General features: G+C 43.6%; 3 protein-coding genes across 3 annotated transcripts; 1 reads left to right on the top strand and 2 right to left on the bottom strand.

Annotated features, from left to right (window-relative positions):
- Positions 1–1,691: 1,691 nt before the first annotated feature.
- LOC4333839 (probable sugar phosphate/phosphate translocator At1g48230) lies at positions 1,692–6,494 on the bottom strand. Its single transcript, XM_015772782.3, has 9 exons — positions 6,189–6,494; positions 5,562–5,669; positions 5,283–5,314; positions 5,162–5,212; positions 4,446–4,507; positions 4,111–4,372; positions 3,136–3,401; positions 2,803–2,897; positions 1,692–2,263 (listed from the first exon to the last, which is right to left on the bottom strand). Exons 1-9 carry the CDS (start codon positions 6,273–6,275, stop codon positions 2,087–2,089), a joined length of 1,140 nt encoding a protein of 379 aa, XP_015628268.1. The 5' UTR covers positions 6,276–6,494; the 3' UTR covers positions 1,692–2,086.
- A 3,621-nt stretch (positions 6,495–10,115) lies between these two features.
- Positions 10,116–11,192, top strand: LOC107277978 (uncharacterized). Its single transcript, XM_015774585.3, has one exon. It carries the CDS (start codon positions 10,341–10,343, stop codon positions 10,938–10,940), a length of 600 nt encoding a protein of 199 aa, XP_015630071.1. The 5' UTR covers positions 10,116–10,340; the 3' UTR covers positions 10,941–11,192.
- Positions 11,193–14,322: 3,130 nt separating this feature from the next.
- Positions 14,323–15,962, bottom strand: LOC4333838 (UDP-glycosyltransferase 91B1). The gene has a single exon (XM_066308236.1). The coding sequence runs from the start codon at positions 15,876–15,878 to the stop codon at positions 14,460–14,462; it is 1,419 nt and encodes a 472-aa protein (XP_066164333.1). The 5' UTR covers positions 15,879–15,962; the 3' UTR covers positions 14,323–14,459.
- Positions 15,963–18,498: the final 2,536 nt, after the last annotated feature.

The following is an 18,498-nucleotide window of genomic DNA, read 5'->3' as shown; positions in this document are numbered from 1 at the left end:
CCTTCACTTTCTACTTCCTTCACACCGAGCTAGTGAACGCCTAATGACCAACATGCTTAGCGGTTGTGCTCACAAATGTGGTTGGCCACGCCACCACATTGTCATGTAGGCTTACATCGATGAGCGTCTACCACTGCTTCCTCTGCCTCGAGCCCCTAGCTTCTTCTATTCTTACATTCTCCTTTCTTCCTAGCTCCTGCTCGGATGGCATTATGGTAGTTTCTCAATTGGCGGTTGTTCGCCAGTCGTCGGTCATCATCGTGCCGCATGGACCATGCCATGTCGTGCTATTCCTGGGCCATGTCGTGCTGTCTCACTACATGCATTTGTCATGTAGGCATGTCGAGCCAGATAGCAATCCAAGCATGGTGTGGCTAGACGGGTCGTGCCAACGCAACCCATACCCAAACAGATCGTGCGATTCCTGGACTGTAAACGGCACATGCGTGCCTGGGCGGATAAGAAAAGACCTAGCCCATTTGACAACCTATAGGAGGATTTAGCAAACTCATAGTCGTTCCTCTGTTTCTTCGGATGAAATCAAGTAAGACAACTCAGACACTCCAAAATAATTTGATTAGTGTTAAATTAAAGGGAACTTTAAATTTTTAAAAAGATATTCCCTTCCATGATAGCGATTACACTCCAACCAACACTAAACTTACATGAGGTTGGATCAAATCGAACCGAGCTGCAAGGGAGCGGAGACGGAGCGGGAGCGGGAGCGGGAGACGGAGCAAGGGTTTTACCTAGAGGTAGGGTGTGCGAGGGAAGATAACTATCTAGGCAGGTAGACGGCTCTCGTCTGACGTTCCCCTTCGGCTACCTCTAGGGCTGCAAAGAGAGCCATATTCTTCCACTACTACACTGCAAGTGGAATAATACCAATAATAACGGGACAAAAGGAAGTGGAATGGACTAGTGTCTAGTGGTGGCAATGGTTAGATACTTTTCGATTGCAGAAATTTTACAGCTTTAAATCTAATTTCTCTAAAATTCTTCGTTCCAAAATAAGTGATAACCCAAAGATGGATCTCCAGTATCCATAACAGCCGAAAGATATGAGACCAGAAGCAAACATAAGTATCCACTTCACAAGTCAGATTGTCACAACTTCTGCTACATACTCTATGTGTCTAAAAAAACAATTTAGGCTAGGCAAGAATGAGACATAGCATAGCATAATGAATCTGGACATGATATTATTCAGATTTGTTGTATTAGGTATATCCTTTCATTGTCTAGGTTTTTTTTTTTATCGGAGGGAGTACTTTGTTCGCCGACCTGCGAACTTGGGTTCTATCACAGCCACAAATCCAACATATGCCGGTGGAGAATGGAGGCTGACTAGCCCCGTGCAAAAGTGCATTGCGTAGTCAACGTGGATTTGTGGATCGCAATCGTTCCTTTCCAGCGACAAAACAGCACAATTTTTGAGCTCACATCGCACCCGTCCACAATTTTTGAGCTCACGTCGCAATCGTTCCTTTCCAGCGACAAAAACAGCACAATACTGGATTCGGGTCAACGTGGTAACGAAAGATACATTGATCATAGGCCATAGCGGCGGTTCATTGATAATAGCGGTAGCTTATCGGAAGGTAGGAATTTTACAGCAATCGGTGAAATTATCGTCGAGATGAGATATTCAGATACACCCATGGTGCTTGCTGTAGTACAGAGACGGAAAATGGAACAAAATATCCAGAAACGGAAACAAAACTGCAATACAAATTAGCATCTATAAAATGCTTTACATCGTCTATGGTCTGCTAAACATTTTCAATATGCTGGGTTAATAAGCAATATATATCTAACGCAACTACCAAATTGATCCCAAGTACTGGTCAAACATTTGACCCTATCCCTGCACTTTTCTCTACTTCATCTCCAGGTGTCTGGCCAATACACATTCAGTTCCAACTAGCAAAATATACCAAGGTGAATGCAGGACTATTCACCAGAGCTTCTAATATGGCTATAGTTTATCATCCTAATACCTCTTTCAGACTCCCCAGGAGGAAAGCTGGTTAATCTGGGGCAAAGTTTGCTCCCTCAACTAACTCAAAACTTCAGAAAATGATGGTCATCTGCTATTGAAGCTGCCAGTTTGTGTCCGGGTAACATAGGAGAGGCGTGAAGAAGGAATCAAAGGGGCTTCTTCATCAACCCCTGCACCTTCTGACGCCAGACTTCCAACAGTGGTTTCATCATTAGAATCCATGAAATTGTCAGGCTTGTATATGTTTGAAATCTTCTTATCCTGCAAAAAGTTGAACATTTCAACAGTTATGTGACTTGTAAGTACAAGAAAAATGAGCAATCATTTGGTTTTGCCTATTATCAAAGTTACGCCAAGTAAAGTATTAAACAAAATTGGAAGCTCCAATACTATATTTACGTGGTATCTGATTTGTTGACACGGGAGAACCAAACTTCATGGAGTAATAAAATGTTGTGGTTAGGTGGACAACGCAACAGCCACCCATATGATACAAATTGGAACTGCAATTGCTATAGTAGTGGAAGCTATGGTACTAAAAGGTAACCATTTTTAGACAATAACTTGGTGTTGTGTGACAACAACGCAATGCGTAATAGCAGTTTTTTTTATGCAACCGATAACAAGGGCAGAGACAAGCAAAGAACAAGATAAGAAAGTCATAACTGGAACAATATTGTACTATAAAGTAGTGATACATCATACATGAAAGATCTCTATGGATGAACATGTTCAAGAGGAAGACCACAAAGAATCAAGATATCTAAATAAAGTAAGTGCAGAGAAAGTCGTACTCTGACCTTCGTAGCTCTGTCAGGAGCGATATCAGCTGGAAGTTGGTTCGCTCTGACATCTTTCATCTTCAAATAATTGTACATGACAACGCCAGAGAGAGCTACACATTAAAGCAATACTAATTAAGAAGGTTAATCACAAACAACATATTTGAAATAAAAGTATAAGCAAATTTCACAAGCCCCGGATTTATGTCCCTTTGTAACTCAAAAGAACATGTTAGTATGTTACACATGTTAACATAACCCCATGTTTATGCTATGCAATGGAACACAAAACCACAGGTTAAGATTATAGATATAGATTCTACTTCTAGAGAAAATTGAATGGATAATTACCAACAGCATATCCAATTATATTGAGGCTTGTAATAATAGATTCAGGAAAGATAATGGTTGAGAGGGCAATGAGTATCCAGTCCTTCAGAACTCCTGCGACTCGGATGGTGACTGCTCCTGTTCTTCCAATAACTAGAAAGATGGATATGTTCAATGCAAATGCAGCAACTGCATTAAAGAAAAATATCCAGTAGTTGAACTGAATTTGAGAAACATCCATTTCTGGCTTTTCAAGTAAAAACCAAGGAACAAACAGGAAGATGAAACTGCAAAACAGAAGAATACATATAAGAAATTGCAGAGAGTAAAATGGCACAAACATTTTAGTGACATATAGAATATGCAAAGCTTAGTTGTATGGAGACAAAAACAGTGCATAATAATCACAGAGGCTACAGAAGAAAAACCAGTGAGTGCAAAAGTTGAGGCAGCAAATGGTTGTTCCTAAGTCCTAACAAACTACTTTCTGCTTCTCAACAAGAAACCACACATATAAGTCTTACAGACAGATGCCATAAACCTCTCGAATGCTCTTGTTGCCTAATACATGCAATCTAATACGACGAATATACATTTCAAATCTGTTCTTTTATTTATTCATTCAAACAACTGAGGTTAGAAACTACTACAAATGAAGAACAGTGTTCTCTTCATAAATGTCATAGGAAAACCAATTGTGTTATAAGTTTTAGTGATTTTTATTTACATGTGTACATTACAACAGCACTTGCACAATAAAGTAGCACTAGCACCATTTGGTTGTACATATTATATAAATCCAAGTCATTAATATCACTAATGGAACCTCAAGAAAATGGCAGTTTACATGTTTTTTATAAGAGCAAACTAAAAAATTCTCTTTGTTTTTCGTACAAGTATTCTGTAAGACTTTAAGAGAGAAGTCGTTATTTCATTCAACGGTAGTTGGTTGAAATCATATCAAGCAAGCAAACTTTTCAGATATAGTTGCAATACCTGCAAGGGGCTATATAATATAGGCTTGTGATAGGGTTTAGAGTTAACCCCTTCTTTTGAAGGAGGACCTGTGTCAGAACCAGCCTGAGGGCTTCCGCAAAAATGCCTGTTACTTGGTATAATGTTCCTATGATATTAAAATGAATCTCGCCATATGATGAAACTACGACACCAACACTGACCAAGACCATGTTCAAGAAAAGATCCCATCTTAATTTGTCAGTACCACATAGAACAGCCATTATAAATGTTGCCACAGGCACTGCATTACAAAGTAACACAAATCAGTACCAGAAATGATAAATTGATTTACAGGGAGTTTCATGGTAACTCACTCAAGGCCTTGAGCATCTGAATGAAGGCGACTGAAATATACAAGTATGCTGTGTTTCCAAACCTGTAAAAATAATCAAATCAATTAAAGTATTGTTAGAATTTTATGCAAGGGAAACTCATTCTTCATACACATGATTCAAGATAACTTTACAGGAGAAGTAGCAAATTTCCAAATATTCATATACAGTAAATGCTGTATGGGGGTTAATAAAGGAAACTAATAGTATAGTTCACATACTGAGATAAGATACTACTGTCCGGTATTAACAAAAATAGAGTTTGCATACTGTGCCCCATTTGCAAAAATAACCAAAGTATTAGAACACATTATACACATACAGAGCATGCATTTGTTAATTCACATCGCAATTACACATAATACACAAACCATTCTATTCAAGTTATGGTATACATGGCAAATAGTACACACAGAACAGCTAGGTTTGAAAACAATCTCAATAGCAAAAACTTTATCAATTCAAAGCAATCAATCAGGTCATCATAAAATATCAAAACTGCAAGTATCATGCCATTTGTGTAATGTTGATAGTCAGCTTTAGATCAATGCATTTAACATTTTAGGCCTACATATATCACATACATGAGTGCATATGCTTTCAAAGCCATGCTTTCTCATACAGGAGATAATAAAGAAGTGATCGAGGAAAAAAATGAAATGAAAGATGGTTCCATATCTTGTCTATGTTTAGCTTACCAAAGACTTGACGCGAAGAAGGCACTAATTGGAATCACACATGTGGCATATCTGCATTAAGTGAAAGAAATGACTAAGAATCAAATTCCACACAGTGAATGACAAAGTTAAGTGCTCTTACATTTGGAATGTCATCTTGACTGGTGCAACGACCTGCATCACCAACATAGCAAGATGACTCCATTAGCTCTTACAGGAAAAACCAAATGACAGCACCAGACAAACTACAAACTTAAAGCTTCAATACAGAAACTACCTTGCCTATTCTTGCATAAGAACAGTTTCTATTCGACAATCAACACTTTGTATGCCATTTGGTTGAAAGTTACAACAAGCAAGTAATCCAGTGTGCATCGAACATGGAAGGAGGTAATAGGAAAATTGGCACAAAGAAGCATACCTTAAACACACGGACAAGGAAGAACGTTACGACTCCAGAAAACGCCATGTGAATCATTGTAAGGGTAATAGGAAAGGGAAATTTGAAGTACTTTGGAGAAAGTACCCACTGCAAAAATAGGAAAAATGAGAGCATTAAGTTCATAGTCAGCGTGGCCTCTCATAATTAAACATCTACTTACATCCAAGCAAGCATATAGCACCGCAAAAAAAATAATATGCAAAGCCCCAGATCTGCATTATCAGCATCCATCACCGACATTCGTCAAATCCGTTACGCTTTGAGCCCACATTATACTACAGATGACAGTGTGCTGTACCAAGAACCCTGATTCACCTAACAACCCTAAAATCCTACAGAAAGCAAAGCATTGTAATAGACCGTCCACCAAACTAACGGATATAGCAATTAAAGTAGCACTCACTCATATTGCAGTTCTCCAAACCACATTAGAAGTGAAGTCGTTCAAGGAGCAAACACTACACAAAAGACACTGCGAACAAAATGGACCTCAGATCATCGCATTCCTCGATTTCTTCTCTAGCCCAGAGCAAACGCAAAAAAGCAAAAGCATACACGCAGGTAGAGCGAATCGCAACCGGCATTTCGAAGGAGGAGAAGCCCTACCTTGTTGAACAGGATGACTCCCGACGAGAGGCAGACGTAGATTAGCAGGTAGAGGTAGGTCAGCACGAGCTGCCTGCTGATCATCATCGCCCCCGCCTCCGGCGCCCGGTTCACCTCGCGTTCCTCCTGGGGTTCGGTTCACTCCCGGGGCCAGGCGGCTTCGGCGGCCGCGGCGGAGGGCCGGTGCGGCGGCGAGTCGGCGCGGCGGTGGGGGAGGAGTGGAGTGGGCGCGCGAACCATAGATCTGGGACGCGTGCGGCGCCTCTCTCGGATTGGAAGATTGGGGGAGGAAGGAAGGAAGGGATCGAGAGGGGGAGGGGGTCAGGGGGAGGACTGAAATGAGATGGTGGGAGACCTGGCAGGGTCTTTTCTGCAAAAAGTGGGATTAATTAGCGCAGTGCTGTTTCGGGCCCACATGTCTGTCACTGATCCACGCGTTTCTAATTTATTGTTTTCTGCTTGACTATGCGGTGGTTAGGATTTAGGGGGATAATTGTCGTGGTTTGCAGGCCTAAAAAATTGCGTACGGGTTTGGAATTATTTTTGTTTTGTTTTGTTTTGCTCCCTACCTTTTGCAGCGTGCGATGATAACACTGGATGGAGTAAAATTTCATAGGTTAGAGTGAATTTCACGTTGAACTCTATGTATTTTGTTACCATAAGTCTCAAAATATGAACCGTTTAACTCATATTTTCAATTTAGGCCCTCCTTTTTTTCACTTTGATTTTTTTTTCTCAACATTGTTTTCATCTAGTAGACGATGATGATTTTGGCATGGCGGTGGAAACAAGAGAAGAAATGTATCCAATTTGAAACTAAAAGGTAAGAAAATTAGATCCATTGTAAAAAAAATGGAATAAAGGGAATCCAAGGTTTCTTTTAACTAAAGAAGGTCGAAGGTGAAATCTACTCTAATTTAAATATGCGTGTATAAGACTATCATGACGAAACTATATAATACTCCCTCCATGCACAAAAGTTACACATATTACTATTGTCACAAAGACCAAGGAGAAATTAAATTACCTTTGATGTTATAAAATCAAAGAGTGAATGCAAGCATGTAATCAATGAGTATTTAGATGACTCCTTGGATTCTAATAAAACATTTAATTTATCTCTTCATCTAAGTCTTGAATGCATAGAGACTACAAATAGGAATAACTTATTTGGAAAAAGTCAAATATGAAATAGGTCTAACTTTTGTGGATGGAGGGAGTACCAAATAATGGATTGAGCAATTAATATTTAAGTGCCCATATTCAACCAATTTTATCATATTTTTATGGGAACATAAAACTAATACATAAAATTTCTAAAATAAGTAGATTTTCTGTAAATCGATTTTAAGTCTATAATTTGTAATCTTATGGCTTATACATCTTTAGTCTGCGAAAAGTATTTTACCTTAAAAGTTTGTGACAAAATCGATAAAATTTTACCAAAGTATAAGCAGTTTGCTATATTGTTATAACTTATCCCTTAAGACACGACAACCCATTTTGCCAATAAACACAAGACGCAAAGACGTGCCAACTCCACAGTTGATAGTCCAGATCAAAAGTTTTCAGAGCACATCATCTTCCACGTGGAAAATCCACACATGACAACGCCATCAGGAGATGGAAGAACATGATTTTTTTTTCCACTGTCCGTCAACAATAGAGTATGTGTCACACTGACTGGACTAGATACTCTCTGTTTCGGGGTGAGAGGTTGGGAACCTCTCAACGTGCATGTAAAACCAGTAGCGTAGCTAGAATTTAAAGTAAATGTGGTCCATTTATATGTAATATGTTAATTAAAATAGTGGTCAACTATACAATTTTTATTATATTAACTAGCACATATACTATAATTTTAAATTTTTAGGTGGTCCATGGACCACGATGCCACCTAGCTGGCTACGCCACTATGTAAAACAGGTTACTTATTAACATAACATATGATTAGTTAGGTGTTATCTGAAAAACTTAAAATATATATTAATATAATTTTTATACCAACTTTCATGTATATTTTTTCTAAAAAACACGTTATTTAGTAGTTCGGAAAGATATGCACGCGAAAAACAATGGAATAATGGTTGGGAAATGGGAAGACTCCCAACACTATCATCTGGCCGAGTTCGGTTACCACCTCTCCCCAACCTTTACTTCCTCATTTTCCGTTTACACATTTTTCTAAACTGCTAAACGGAGTGTTTTTTTTAAGTTTTTTTGAAAGTTATTTTAAAAATCATGTTAATATTTTATTTTATTTTATTTAACTAGTGTTTAATTTATCAATAATAAACACTTCATTTTATGAGTGGGGAGGTGGAGTTTCAACCTCCGCCCTCTAACAATAGACCAGTCGGCAGAGCAACTCACCCCATTTCCCCTTGTAATTTTCAGGTCCATTCTGTACTGTAGTCTGTTATAAAACTAGCCCCAAAATCGACATCGGTAGCTAAACGTGGAAGAAAACGCCATAGGAGATCCAAAACGATAGCGACACCGAGGCACGATATTTGGTAACGGAGTTCAGCCGTAGCCTACATCTCCGGGGCACTGATTACGGGCACTCCTCCCCGATCCAGCATATACAACGTATCAGAGTTACAACGACTCACGGCCGGTCGCCGCCGGCAGCCGCTCCCTCTCGCTATGCTAAGTCACCATGCGGTTACAACAGGCACGGCCCTCTATTTATGAGAGAACCTAGGATAGAGTCCGACTCATACTCTAGTCCTAATACCTATTACAACTCCAAGTCCTAAACTGTAATCGACTATGTACACATATTCAACACAAACTCTAACACAGTCTGCAGGCTACAGCCACACACTCTGGATTTGGTTAGTCTTTGTCCTTACTACTAGTATGACTGAAGATATTCTATATATCTATGCTTAAGGCCATAATAATATATCACTTCTTCGCCGTTAGCTAGCTAATCTACATAGACTAAGTAGTGTGGTCGTTGTCAAACATTAATTAATCTTGTAGTCAAAATGTCTACTTTATACAACGTACCCAACGGAGAACGGACCATCGAGCATCGAATGAGGGGGTGTTTGAACCGGTAGAACATCCAAAAGAGAATCTATTACGCTAGAGCCCTTTTCCGCCCTCACTAGGAAGTTGGAACACAGAAATTTCATGATAATTTTATAGGATTTTTATCATAATGAATTCTCGTATTTAGAGGAGGCCAAAGAAAGAACCATATGAATTATTATATTAATATATTTCAAATAGGCCCAAAAAAATAAAGCAAATTAAGAGCCTAAGGTTCTCTTGGGAGCTGGGAGGTCGCAGGTTTCATCTTTTCCTTAATGTCATAGTCATAGCACTGAACATGGTATTGTCTCTAAGTTGTGATTCGTCGACAAAATATGAGCAGAAACGCCGGAGAGAAGAGAGTGAGTTGCCTCCCCGTGAACAATTGAATTAAGCAAGCAAATCAAGAAAGATTATTGACCGTCCATTCAATTAATAACACATAAATCATCCAACAAAAAGTATTTCGAGGTACCGATACGTTACGGTACCAAATTGTTTTCGATCATTAAATCTAACAATGCACATCTATCCAATTAGATCTAACGAACGGGTTACATGACCGAGGATTAGACTCCATACACAATTACACACAAGTTTTCCAACTACCGGAATTCGAACCAGAGCGAGAGTGCAGCAGACTTGCAAAACTAAAGAAATCACTCCTTTTTATAATAAAAAAAATCAAGAAAAATCACTCAAGGAGTGCAACAAAAGTAAGCAGCAGTGACGTCGGAAGCACTGGCCTCCGAATATTTTACCGTCCGACTCCGACTCCGACTCAGAAAGGGCCCAACCGTTCCACATAAGCTAACGACCGGGTACCGCCACGGCCCACTCACGTCCCCCCGCTCTCTCGTCGTGTTCAAGTCGCGAGCGCGAGTTTCTCCGTAAGCTACAAGGACTTGACCTGGGAACCCGCCTAATTGCCACTCATTAATCCTTTTCTTTTCCTCGGTCAGTTTAGAGTACGGATTAGTAGACTGAATCCACTAACCCCTAGCGCTGTTGCATATTAACAAGCTCATAAATTCTTAGCCCCATACGCATAGAAGGAGTAGTGTTGCACGCTCGCACCGGTGCACGTTGGTGGATCGATCGATCTCCATGGCGGCGCTTCACCACCACCACCACCACCACAGCCACCAGATCAAGGCGCCGGCGCCGACTTGGCTCATCGTGAAGGCTACCCCGCCGCCGAGGGACGGGGCCAAGAAGCTGGCCGCGGCGGCGTACTCGCCGCTCCTGCTGTCGCCGTCCGTGTGGCAGAAGGCGCAGGACGCCAAGAAGGGCAAGGCGGACGGCGGCGACGGCGCCCTCCCGGCGTCACCGAGGATCACCTGCATGGGGCAGGTCAAGGGGAGGCCGAGGAGATGCTCGGGCGCGCGCCGCGGCGACCGTCCGGCCGCGAGGGCCGGTAGCTCGGGTCTACTGGAGCGGCTCACGCTGGGGCTGTTCGGGCGGCGGCGGAGGGGGAGGACGTCGTCGCGGGCGTGCTCCAAGGTCAGGGACGTGCCGACCTGCTCGTCGGCGCAGTCGCGGGGGAAGATTTATTGCGGCCGCGGCGGCGCGGCGGCGGTGTGCACGCTTGACCCGCCGTTGCCGGTGGTGATCAGGCGGCCCGCGGCGGACGACGAAGCGCCGACGCTCTGGGAGAGGCGGCGCGGCGGCGGCGGGAAGGCCCTGGAGACTCTCCGGTTAACGTAGATCGCTGGCTCGCTGCAGAGTTGCGCTTGGCAACCGCAGCCCGCCGGTGAGTATATTGACAGAGGAGGCCAAAGACAAGGAGGCAACGGACGACTTCAGCCGAAGGCTACGGATGCGGATGCTAATTTCCTAAAAATTTGTCCATAATACCATGTATGTTTACAGTTTAATCATTTCTTTTTGCTAATTTGTATAGTTGTATCTACTTGTATGTTGATCCTACTGTCCATTTTAAAAGTCTTGTCTCTACGATTTGGAAGCTCGCCCCTTTTTTTCTCCCCACATATCTTCTCCATCCCCTTCACTAAGGCATCTCCTCCCAAGGTCTCTAGGACGCTCCCGGTGGCTCTGCCTCCGAAACACTCACGTACTTGCTCCCGCCATATCAGTCCTACCATGGGTAGGATGTTGGGAGCGGCGGGCTGCAATCTAAGTGAATCATTAAGTGTATTATCATCTCTGTCAATTCTTTTTCTCTATAGTTTCTACAAATAGATTATTTTGCTGGTTTGCTGATTTTTCCTACTTCAGATACAGGAACAAAAAAAAAAGAAGAGATATCTTTGTTTCCAAGGAGATGACTGAATCGAACCCTTCCAATTGTTGTATGGGAACACATATTTGATATTCAGACTAATTGTTTCGTATGCTTGCTGGATTGGCATTGAATTGTTAATACCATATCATCATTCTTGACAAGTCTTTACTCATGTGCAGCACTGACAACACATATTCACAGTATCAAGTCGTCCAAATTAGCCATGATAAGGTACAGCATAGTTTGATTTGCATAGCTCCTTACTGTCAGCAAAGTTGTTCTATTGAATTTACTTTCTTTTTAGTGAACCTGAAAACGTCGATAAGGGGCACCAGCCAATTGCTGATTAAATTTTTGCCTTTGTAAACTCATATTCAGATTTTCAATGAATGATTCATATCAACCTATCTGGTTTTCTGTTATTACCACAATATTTATGACCATTAATTCACGATATATATTGGAAAACTATCTACTTCGCGCTTCAGTTTGACAAATTCAGACCTTATTATATAAGCTATAATGATGAGTAATAAAGGGCAAGAGCTGAAATTAGCATTTCTATATCATACTATAATGGAAGCACTAAGAACATATCATTCAGCTTTGATAATAATTAGAAATAAAAACATTTGTCTAAGCGAAAGATGTTTTAAGGTGCAAGAAAGAACATACGCATCCTCACAATAATTCGTCAATTTAATTCAGCAAGGGACAGTGCTTCTCACTTATTGAGTTGAAAAAAAATATATATCTAGAAGTGCTAAACTCATGCTGGCCTCATGTCAAAATGGTGTTAGTTCAATTTCAATTGTTAGCTGAGTCACACAGGAGGAAGCAGGCTGCTCAACTCAAGATGGAGGAAACCATTCTTTTGTGCGTGTGACAAATATGTAGATTCTATAATTAGCCTCTTATTTGATCCTACCATGGGTGGAGGAGATTCCTATATAAAAAACTTCAGTACAGTCACAGTTGTTGGAAACAGAGGCACAGCTCTTCCGCAAAAATATGCTGATTGTGGAATTCACGAATTTTTGTTTGTCTGAATAGTGCAAAAGAACATAAACGAGATAAAGGAACCACTTAATTTCAAAGCCATTGTTAAGTCTGAACAATATTATTAGTATAACTTTCAATAGAAGGTCGATTATATGTTCCAAATAGGACATGGAACTTTGTCAAAGAGCTTTGAATTGATGACGGGTTGGCTGAATACTTTAGCACTACATATACATGCAATCTCTAATGTTGTACTGATTAATCTTTCTACAAATTCTTGAAAATTCAAAAAGAAAAGTGTCAATTGCTACTTGGTGTTTTTTTAGCAAGCACTCTTTTCTGAAAGATCTACAACACAAAAAGGGGCTCTCATTCATGAAGAAAGAGCGGGACGCACTACCCTTGGGTTTTACTGCCTCTCGTAGTCCTGCCTCAGGAACTTCAGGTATTCTCCTTTCTCCACCTCCTTAGCGCATATTTGATCTGATAATATTGCTGCCTTGCTGGTATATATCACTGAAGTATGTCTCCTCCTACAGGAGAAGAGGCTGCTGCAAAACGTACGGCAGTTCCAGGTCCCTCTGCAGCGTTACATGGTCCTTATGGAGGTTCAGGTGAGCTACATACTTATTGCAGCTAACTAAGCAAATATGTCATGTTCTTCTTGTGGATGATCAGTTTGAAGAAGAGAAATGAGTGGATTCACTGACAGCAAGACAACTACAACACTGCCGCCAATTATCTTAAACCAACGATCAGGTTTAATAAGAGTTTCTTTGATTTTGAGTGTAATAGTTGACTGATTTCATCTTGCCTTTTTCACTTGCAAGCTCAACTAATGCTCTTTGTTAAAACCATGTTTGATATGTAATGGTCCACGTATACATGCTTCTTAAACAGACATCTTCAGTCGCGCAAAGTGCGACCGAAGATGAGATGCCCTGCTCTCCAGAATCAAGATTATCCTGAAATCAACTGAATCAGACTAATGAGCATGTGGCCTTTACCGTTTGGACAGCAAAGGCGCCAATGGCCTCGGTGGCGAGTGCCTGCCCGAGTATAATTAACTGTACACCATTTTGATCTGTTGAGTTAAGTACCTTCTCTAAAGCATCTAATTATAGTAATATTTGTTATTAAGATATAAAAGAAATACCAAAACTAATTAGTACAAATAATATGCAAATACATTTAGAACACAGTCAGACATGGATACATTTAGAACTACTCCTTTCGAACTGATAATATTAGTCGTTTTGAATAAGGATAAAGTCAAATTTTAAAATCTTTAACTATAAATAATTTCTAAAATATTTATGTTAAAAATATGGAAACCATATGTGTAGATTAGTTTTAAAAAGTACTTCAATAAAATCATATATTTGTTGATATTCCTATATATACTAAATAGAAAATAATTATCAAAGCTATTTTTTTTGGATACCGTGCTCTTGTAAAAAAGGACAAGTATAATCAAGCCGGAGGGAGTAGTTCTGTTTGTACTTCACTTAACGTGAAGGTGCGCTAGGCCGCCAGTTGGGCCTGTGCTAGCTTTCACAAAAGAATTAGGCCCAAAATCTAAACAACGCCCACCAACGGGAACAAGACGGCCGACGAAGGGAACCGATTGAAAACTATGGCTGGCTGGCTGGCTGCCTGCCTCCTTCGCCGCATAGGACTCGCAGTCCCGGTGGATCCCCACCGAATTAACTCCCACGAGCAGCCGGTCCCCGCGTCATTTACAAGTTCACCCCGGTAGCCGCCCGAATGGGGAAGAGACAAGCAATGCCGGCCCCGCTACACTCGGGTCGTCGAATCAGCGAGAAAAATCGACACTTGCACTGTGTAGAAGCACACAGTTTTGTGTTTTCTGGATAGTAGGAGTATTTTTCGATCTGAACCAAACAAGCACATAACCAAAACCTCAAAACATGTGTAGCCAAGTTGGCTAGCTTTCACCGAGTACAGTATATACCCTACTACGGATATTGGCCGTCTGAATTGTTCTTCAGCTCATTCCAAGACGTCAAATGCTGGACAAATTCATCGATGCACCTCTCTTCGCGCTCCCTGTCCGCCACGATCTCCTGCAGCTTCCGGGCATTGGCGAAGAACGTCTTCCCCTCTTCCTCCACCACGACGGCGCGGACGGCTCCGGCGACGCCGCCTCGGTCGAACGACCCGTCCTCGTCGTTCCTCGGCACCGCCACTCCGAGCTTCCTCCCCTCGAGAATCCGCGCGTTCGGGCCTTGGTCGCCTAAGATCGGCAGCATGATCAGCGGGTGCCCGAACTGGAGCCCCTCGACGACGGAGCCCCACCCGCAGTGCGTCAGGAACGCGCACACGGCGGCGTGCGCCAGTATGCTCACCTGAGGAGCCCACCGCGTCGTGACCAGCCCGCGCTCGCCGGTGCGGCCCAGGAACCCCGCTGGTAGGACGCTGTCCGCGTCGACGCCGGCGGGCTTCCTCATGGCCCAGAGGAAGCGCGTCCCGGCGAGGTCCAGCCCGTGAGCCAGCTCGCGCAGCAGGTCCGCGCTCATCGGCGCCTCGCTTCCCAGCGCGACGTAGACGACCGACTTGGCCGGCTGAGCGTCGAGCCACTGCATGATTGCGTCGTGCTTGCCGTTCTTGCTGACGCCGCGGGCGCCGTCCGGCCGTGGCGGGAGCAGGCCGAACGGGACGACCGGCTTGCCGTAGAACCTCGTCAGGATCGTGAACGCGCCGGGCTCCAGCTCGGGGCAGCTCCGCATTGCGACGAGCTTGGACCTCTGCAGCGTCAGGCTGTAGCGGGTCATGATGGACACCCCCGAGGCGCCTTCCGTCGCGAACTCCTCCGTGGCGCGCTTCGCCTCGAAGCTCGGCGCCGCCGTGCCCATGGACCGGACTATCGCCTCGCGCTGGTCCGCGCTCGACTCGGTTGGCGGAGCAGACGAGGCCACGACGGCTGCGGAGCAGGGGAGGATCATGGCGCACGGCACCCCGCGCTCCTGAGATGCCAGAGCGACCCAGTGATGCATGAGATCGGCGAGAACCCAATCCGGCCTCTTGCCGCCGGCGCACGCGGTGTCGAGGAACGCGGAGAACGGCGCGGCGAGCCCGTCGAACGCCTTCCTGTGAAGCTCGAACTTGTCGAACGGGACGTCGCTGGTGGCCTCGGCGCCGTCGGGGAGCCCGTCGACGCGCGGCAGTGGGAGCGCCACGAGGTCGACGAGCTCTGCCAGCTCGGGGCGAACCGGCGGGAGGCGGGCGAGGTTGCGCGGGGTGGAGACGAAGGACACGCGGTGGCCGCGCGCGGCGAGGCGCTCGGCGAGGTCAAGGCAGGGGAGCAGGTGGCCGAAGGCGAGCCACGGGAAGATGACGACGTGCAGCGGCGACTGCGAGGAATGGGCGTCGTCCATTTTCGGCCGGCGCGCACCGGTCAGCACTCAGGCGTCAGCGTGTGTGTGAGAAGTTTGGCTCTGATGATCCAGTCATGAGTGTATAGGGAGTACTCCGTATGCAAATCGTGCTAGTTAAAGGGGAGAAAACGAGGAAAGATTCCCGAACGCGATGCGTATTGTCGAGCCCAGCCGAGTGCGAGGCAGCCGGGACTACTCATCTCCTCCCTCCATCTACTACCTCCCTCAAAAAAAAAAAAAACTTTTATCCAGATTCATTATTTTAGGAGGAAACCCCTCCTTAGAGCAGGTATAATAGAGTATGATAAGCCAGCGATACAAGCATCCATATTATAGAAATCATAGGTGGAAGAGAGAGAAAACCGGAGAGAGAAGGCAGCGGGCGCCAATGCAATCGTCGAGCTCCAGCACAGGAAACGATGCAAAGTCCTGAGAACCAGCCCTCAGTCCTAGTCCTAGCTTTTGCCCAATGACTCAACCATTACTCCATCATAGCAAGTTCAATAGTAGAGTTAACTGCCGGCTCTAAAATTCACCACATCATTTAAGAGATAACTAAACCCCAGTAGATACATCAATTGGCTACACCCATGCTTTAACCAAGGCATCCTGTCAGGTGTTGGTAACTTCTGCATGTTCAAGTTCTAATTTTCTATTGGTTGTCCCGAGCTGCAAGGGGCCAGAGTGCCTAGGCGCTTGTGCTTGAGCCAGCGACTGGATTGTCGTCCGCTTTGCTCTCTTTGCTTTCTCTCTCTCTATCATATATGTTAAAATATTAGATAAGCAGGCTATTAGCCCACTATTGTACCTGCTCTCAAAGATTGGGAAGAAGGAAACAAGTCTGATTAAAATAATAAAAATCAACTGCTTAGGGATGTGTGGGTAGGTAACTTAGCAGCTAGTTATTATACGTATCATCTATTGGTACCATCTATTACTTACGTGTACAAATTTTCAGCCCATCAACGGGCGATACTATTAAACTTGCTCTTAGAGCAGGTACAATAGCAGGCTATTAGCCAGCTGTAAATATATTTTAATAAGATAAAAGATGAGAGAAGAGCAGCGGGCTACAGATCTGTAGCCAGCTGTAGCGCGGACTCCAAGACGCAATGTGTATATGACAGGTGGGACCATATATTAATAGTATAGTAAGTAACTATTGTATGAATTAACTACTAGATTAACTATAAATGAATTAGAGCTAGTGCTGGACTATACTATTAAACTTGCTCTAAATTGAGTTATTTTGGTATCAAAGGAGATTTTGACTTTCTGAGCCGTGCAGGTCGATTACTTGCTTGTGTGGGCCGGCCATCGGATGAGCGCCTCATCCACGCGTCATGAATCCGCGTCGGGAGTCGGGACTGCACGGGCTGCTGTTTGGAATTTTTTTTATTTATAATTTTTTTTATTAAAAGTTTTACAAAAATAATTTTCCATTTTGAAAATTGACGGAAGTAGTCGCCTACCGCCGCCCTCCCAGAGGGCGGCGAAAATGACGCGGCAGCCGGCCGTTCGCTCTCGGGCGACGGCCGTCAACGAAATTTGCAGGCGGCCCCCTTGCCGCCCTCCGCTAGGGCGATTTTATACTGTGCGGGGGGCCGCCTGCAAATGGGCGGCGAGGGGGGGCATGGAATTTTGCAGGCGGCCCCCTTGCCGCCCTCCGCTAGGGCGATTTTGTACTGTGGGGGGGGGCCGCCTGCAAATGGGCGGCGAGGGGGCATGGAATTTTGCAGGCGGCCCCCTTGCCGCCCTGGGGGAGGGCGATTTTATACTGTGCTCTATATTTTTGTATAAATATCAATAGTTATCAAATCTTTTTATATTGAAAACTATACAAGATTAAAATCTCCAAGACTGGTAAAATACAATTTTATTATTTTTTAGGTCATATTTGGATTGTTACCGTACAAATATTTTGTTAGTGCCAAAATATAAGCAAGTTTTGGCACTACCAAATATTTGGTAAGGTAAAATTGCATTTGATCATATTTGGTTTGCTGCCAAAATGTAAAATTGTAGTGAAGAATGTTCTACATAATCTCAAATCTAGATTACGTATTACCAATGAATAGGCTTCCATTTTCGTGTGTGGTGTGCTAGTGGGAAAGAAGATATGAAGAGGTTGCCTTCAGATTGTCAATTATATAGCGTCGTTTTCACTGCAATATATGTGAACTCAATGAGATACATTATTCATTAGATGTGACAAGACGATCACGCGTGGGCGTGATTCACTTTATGTCAACAGGCAGCGCCGAAAGTTGATAGTGATAACTCGAGCTGCCGCTTTTCATGTGTGTTGTTGTGGACTGTGCGCGCTACTGGATCTGACACTACCGTGAAGCGCCGAAAGTGTGTTGTCGTGAGCATAAGTTGTTCTAGCACCATATGAATGAAAAGAACTATGTAGACGAGACAAACACAAGTAGTACTGCAGTAGTAATAGCAAAAGTAGTACTGCTTTACAAGTTTGTAAGCCAAAAGAAACGGTCACATAAGGACTGAAGAGGTAGAACACTACTGACGAGGCCTCTTACCCCTGTCCCTCCTACCCTGCGCCCTAATGTGCCCCTGGGAGTACGTGAGTCGGTCCGGGGGTACGGCACGGCTAACC

This window comes from Oryza sativa, chromosome 3 (genome assembly GCF_034140825.1).
Source record: "Oryza sativa Japonica Group chromosome 3, ASM3414082v1".
NCBI classification, from domain to species: Eukaryota; Viridiplantae; Streptophyta; class Magnoliopsida; order Poales; family Poaceae; genus Oryza; species Oryza sativa.
The sequence above is the reverse complement of the archived record's forward strand: the minus strand, read 5'-3'. Positions and strand labels throughout refer to the sequence as shown.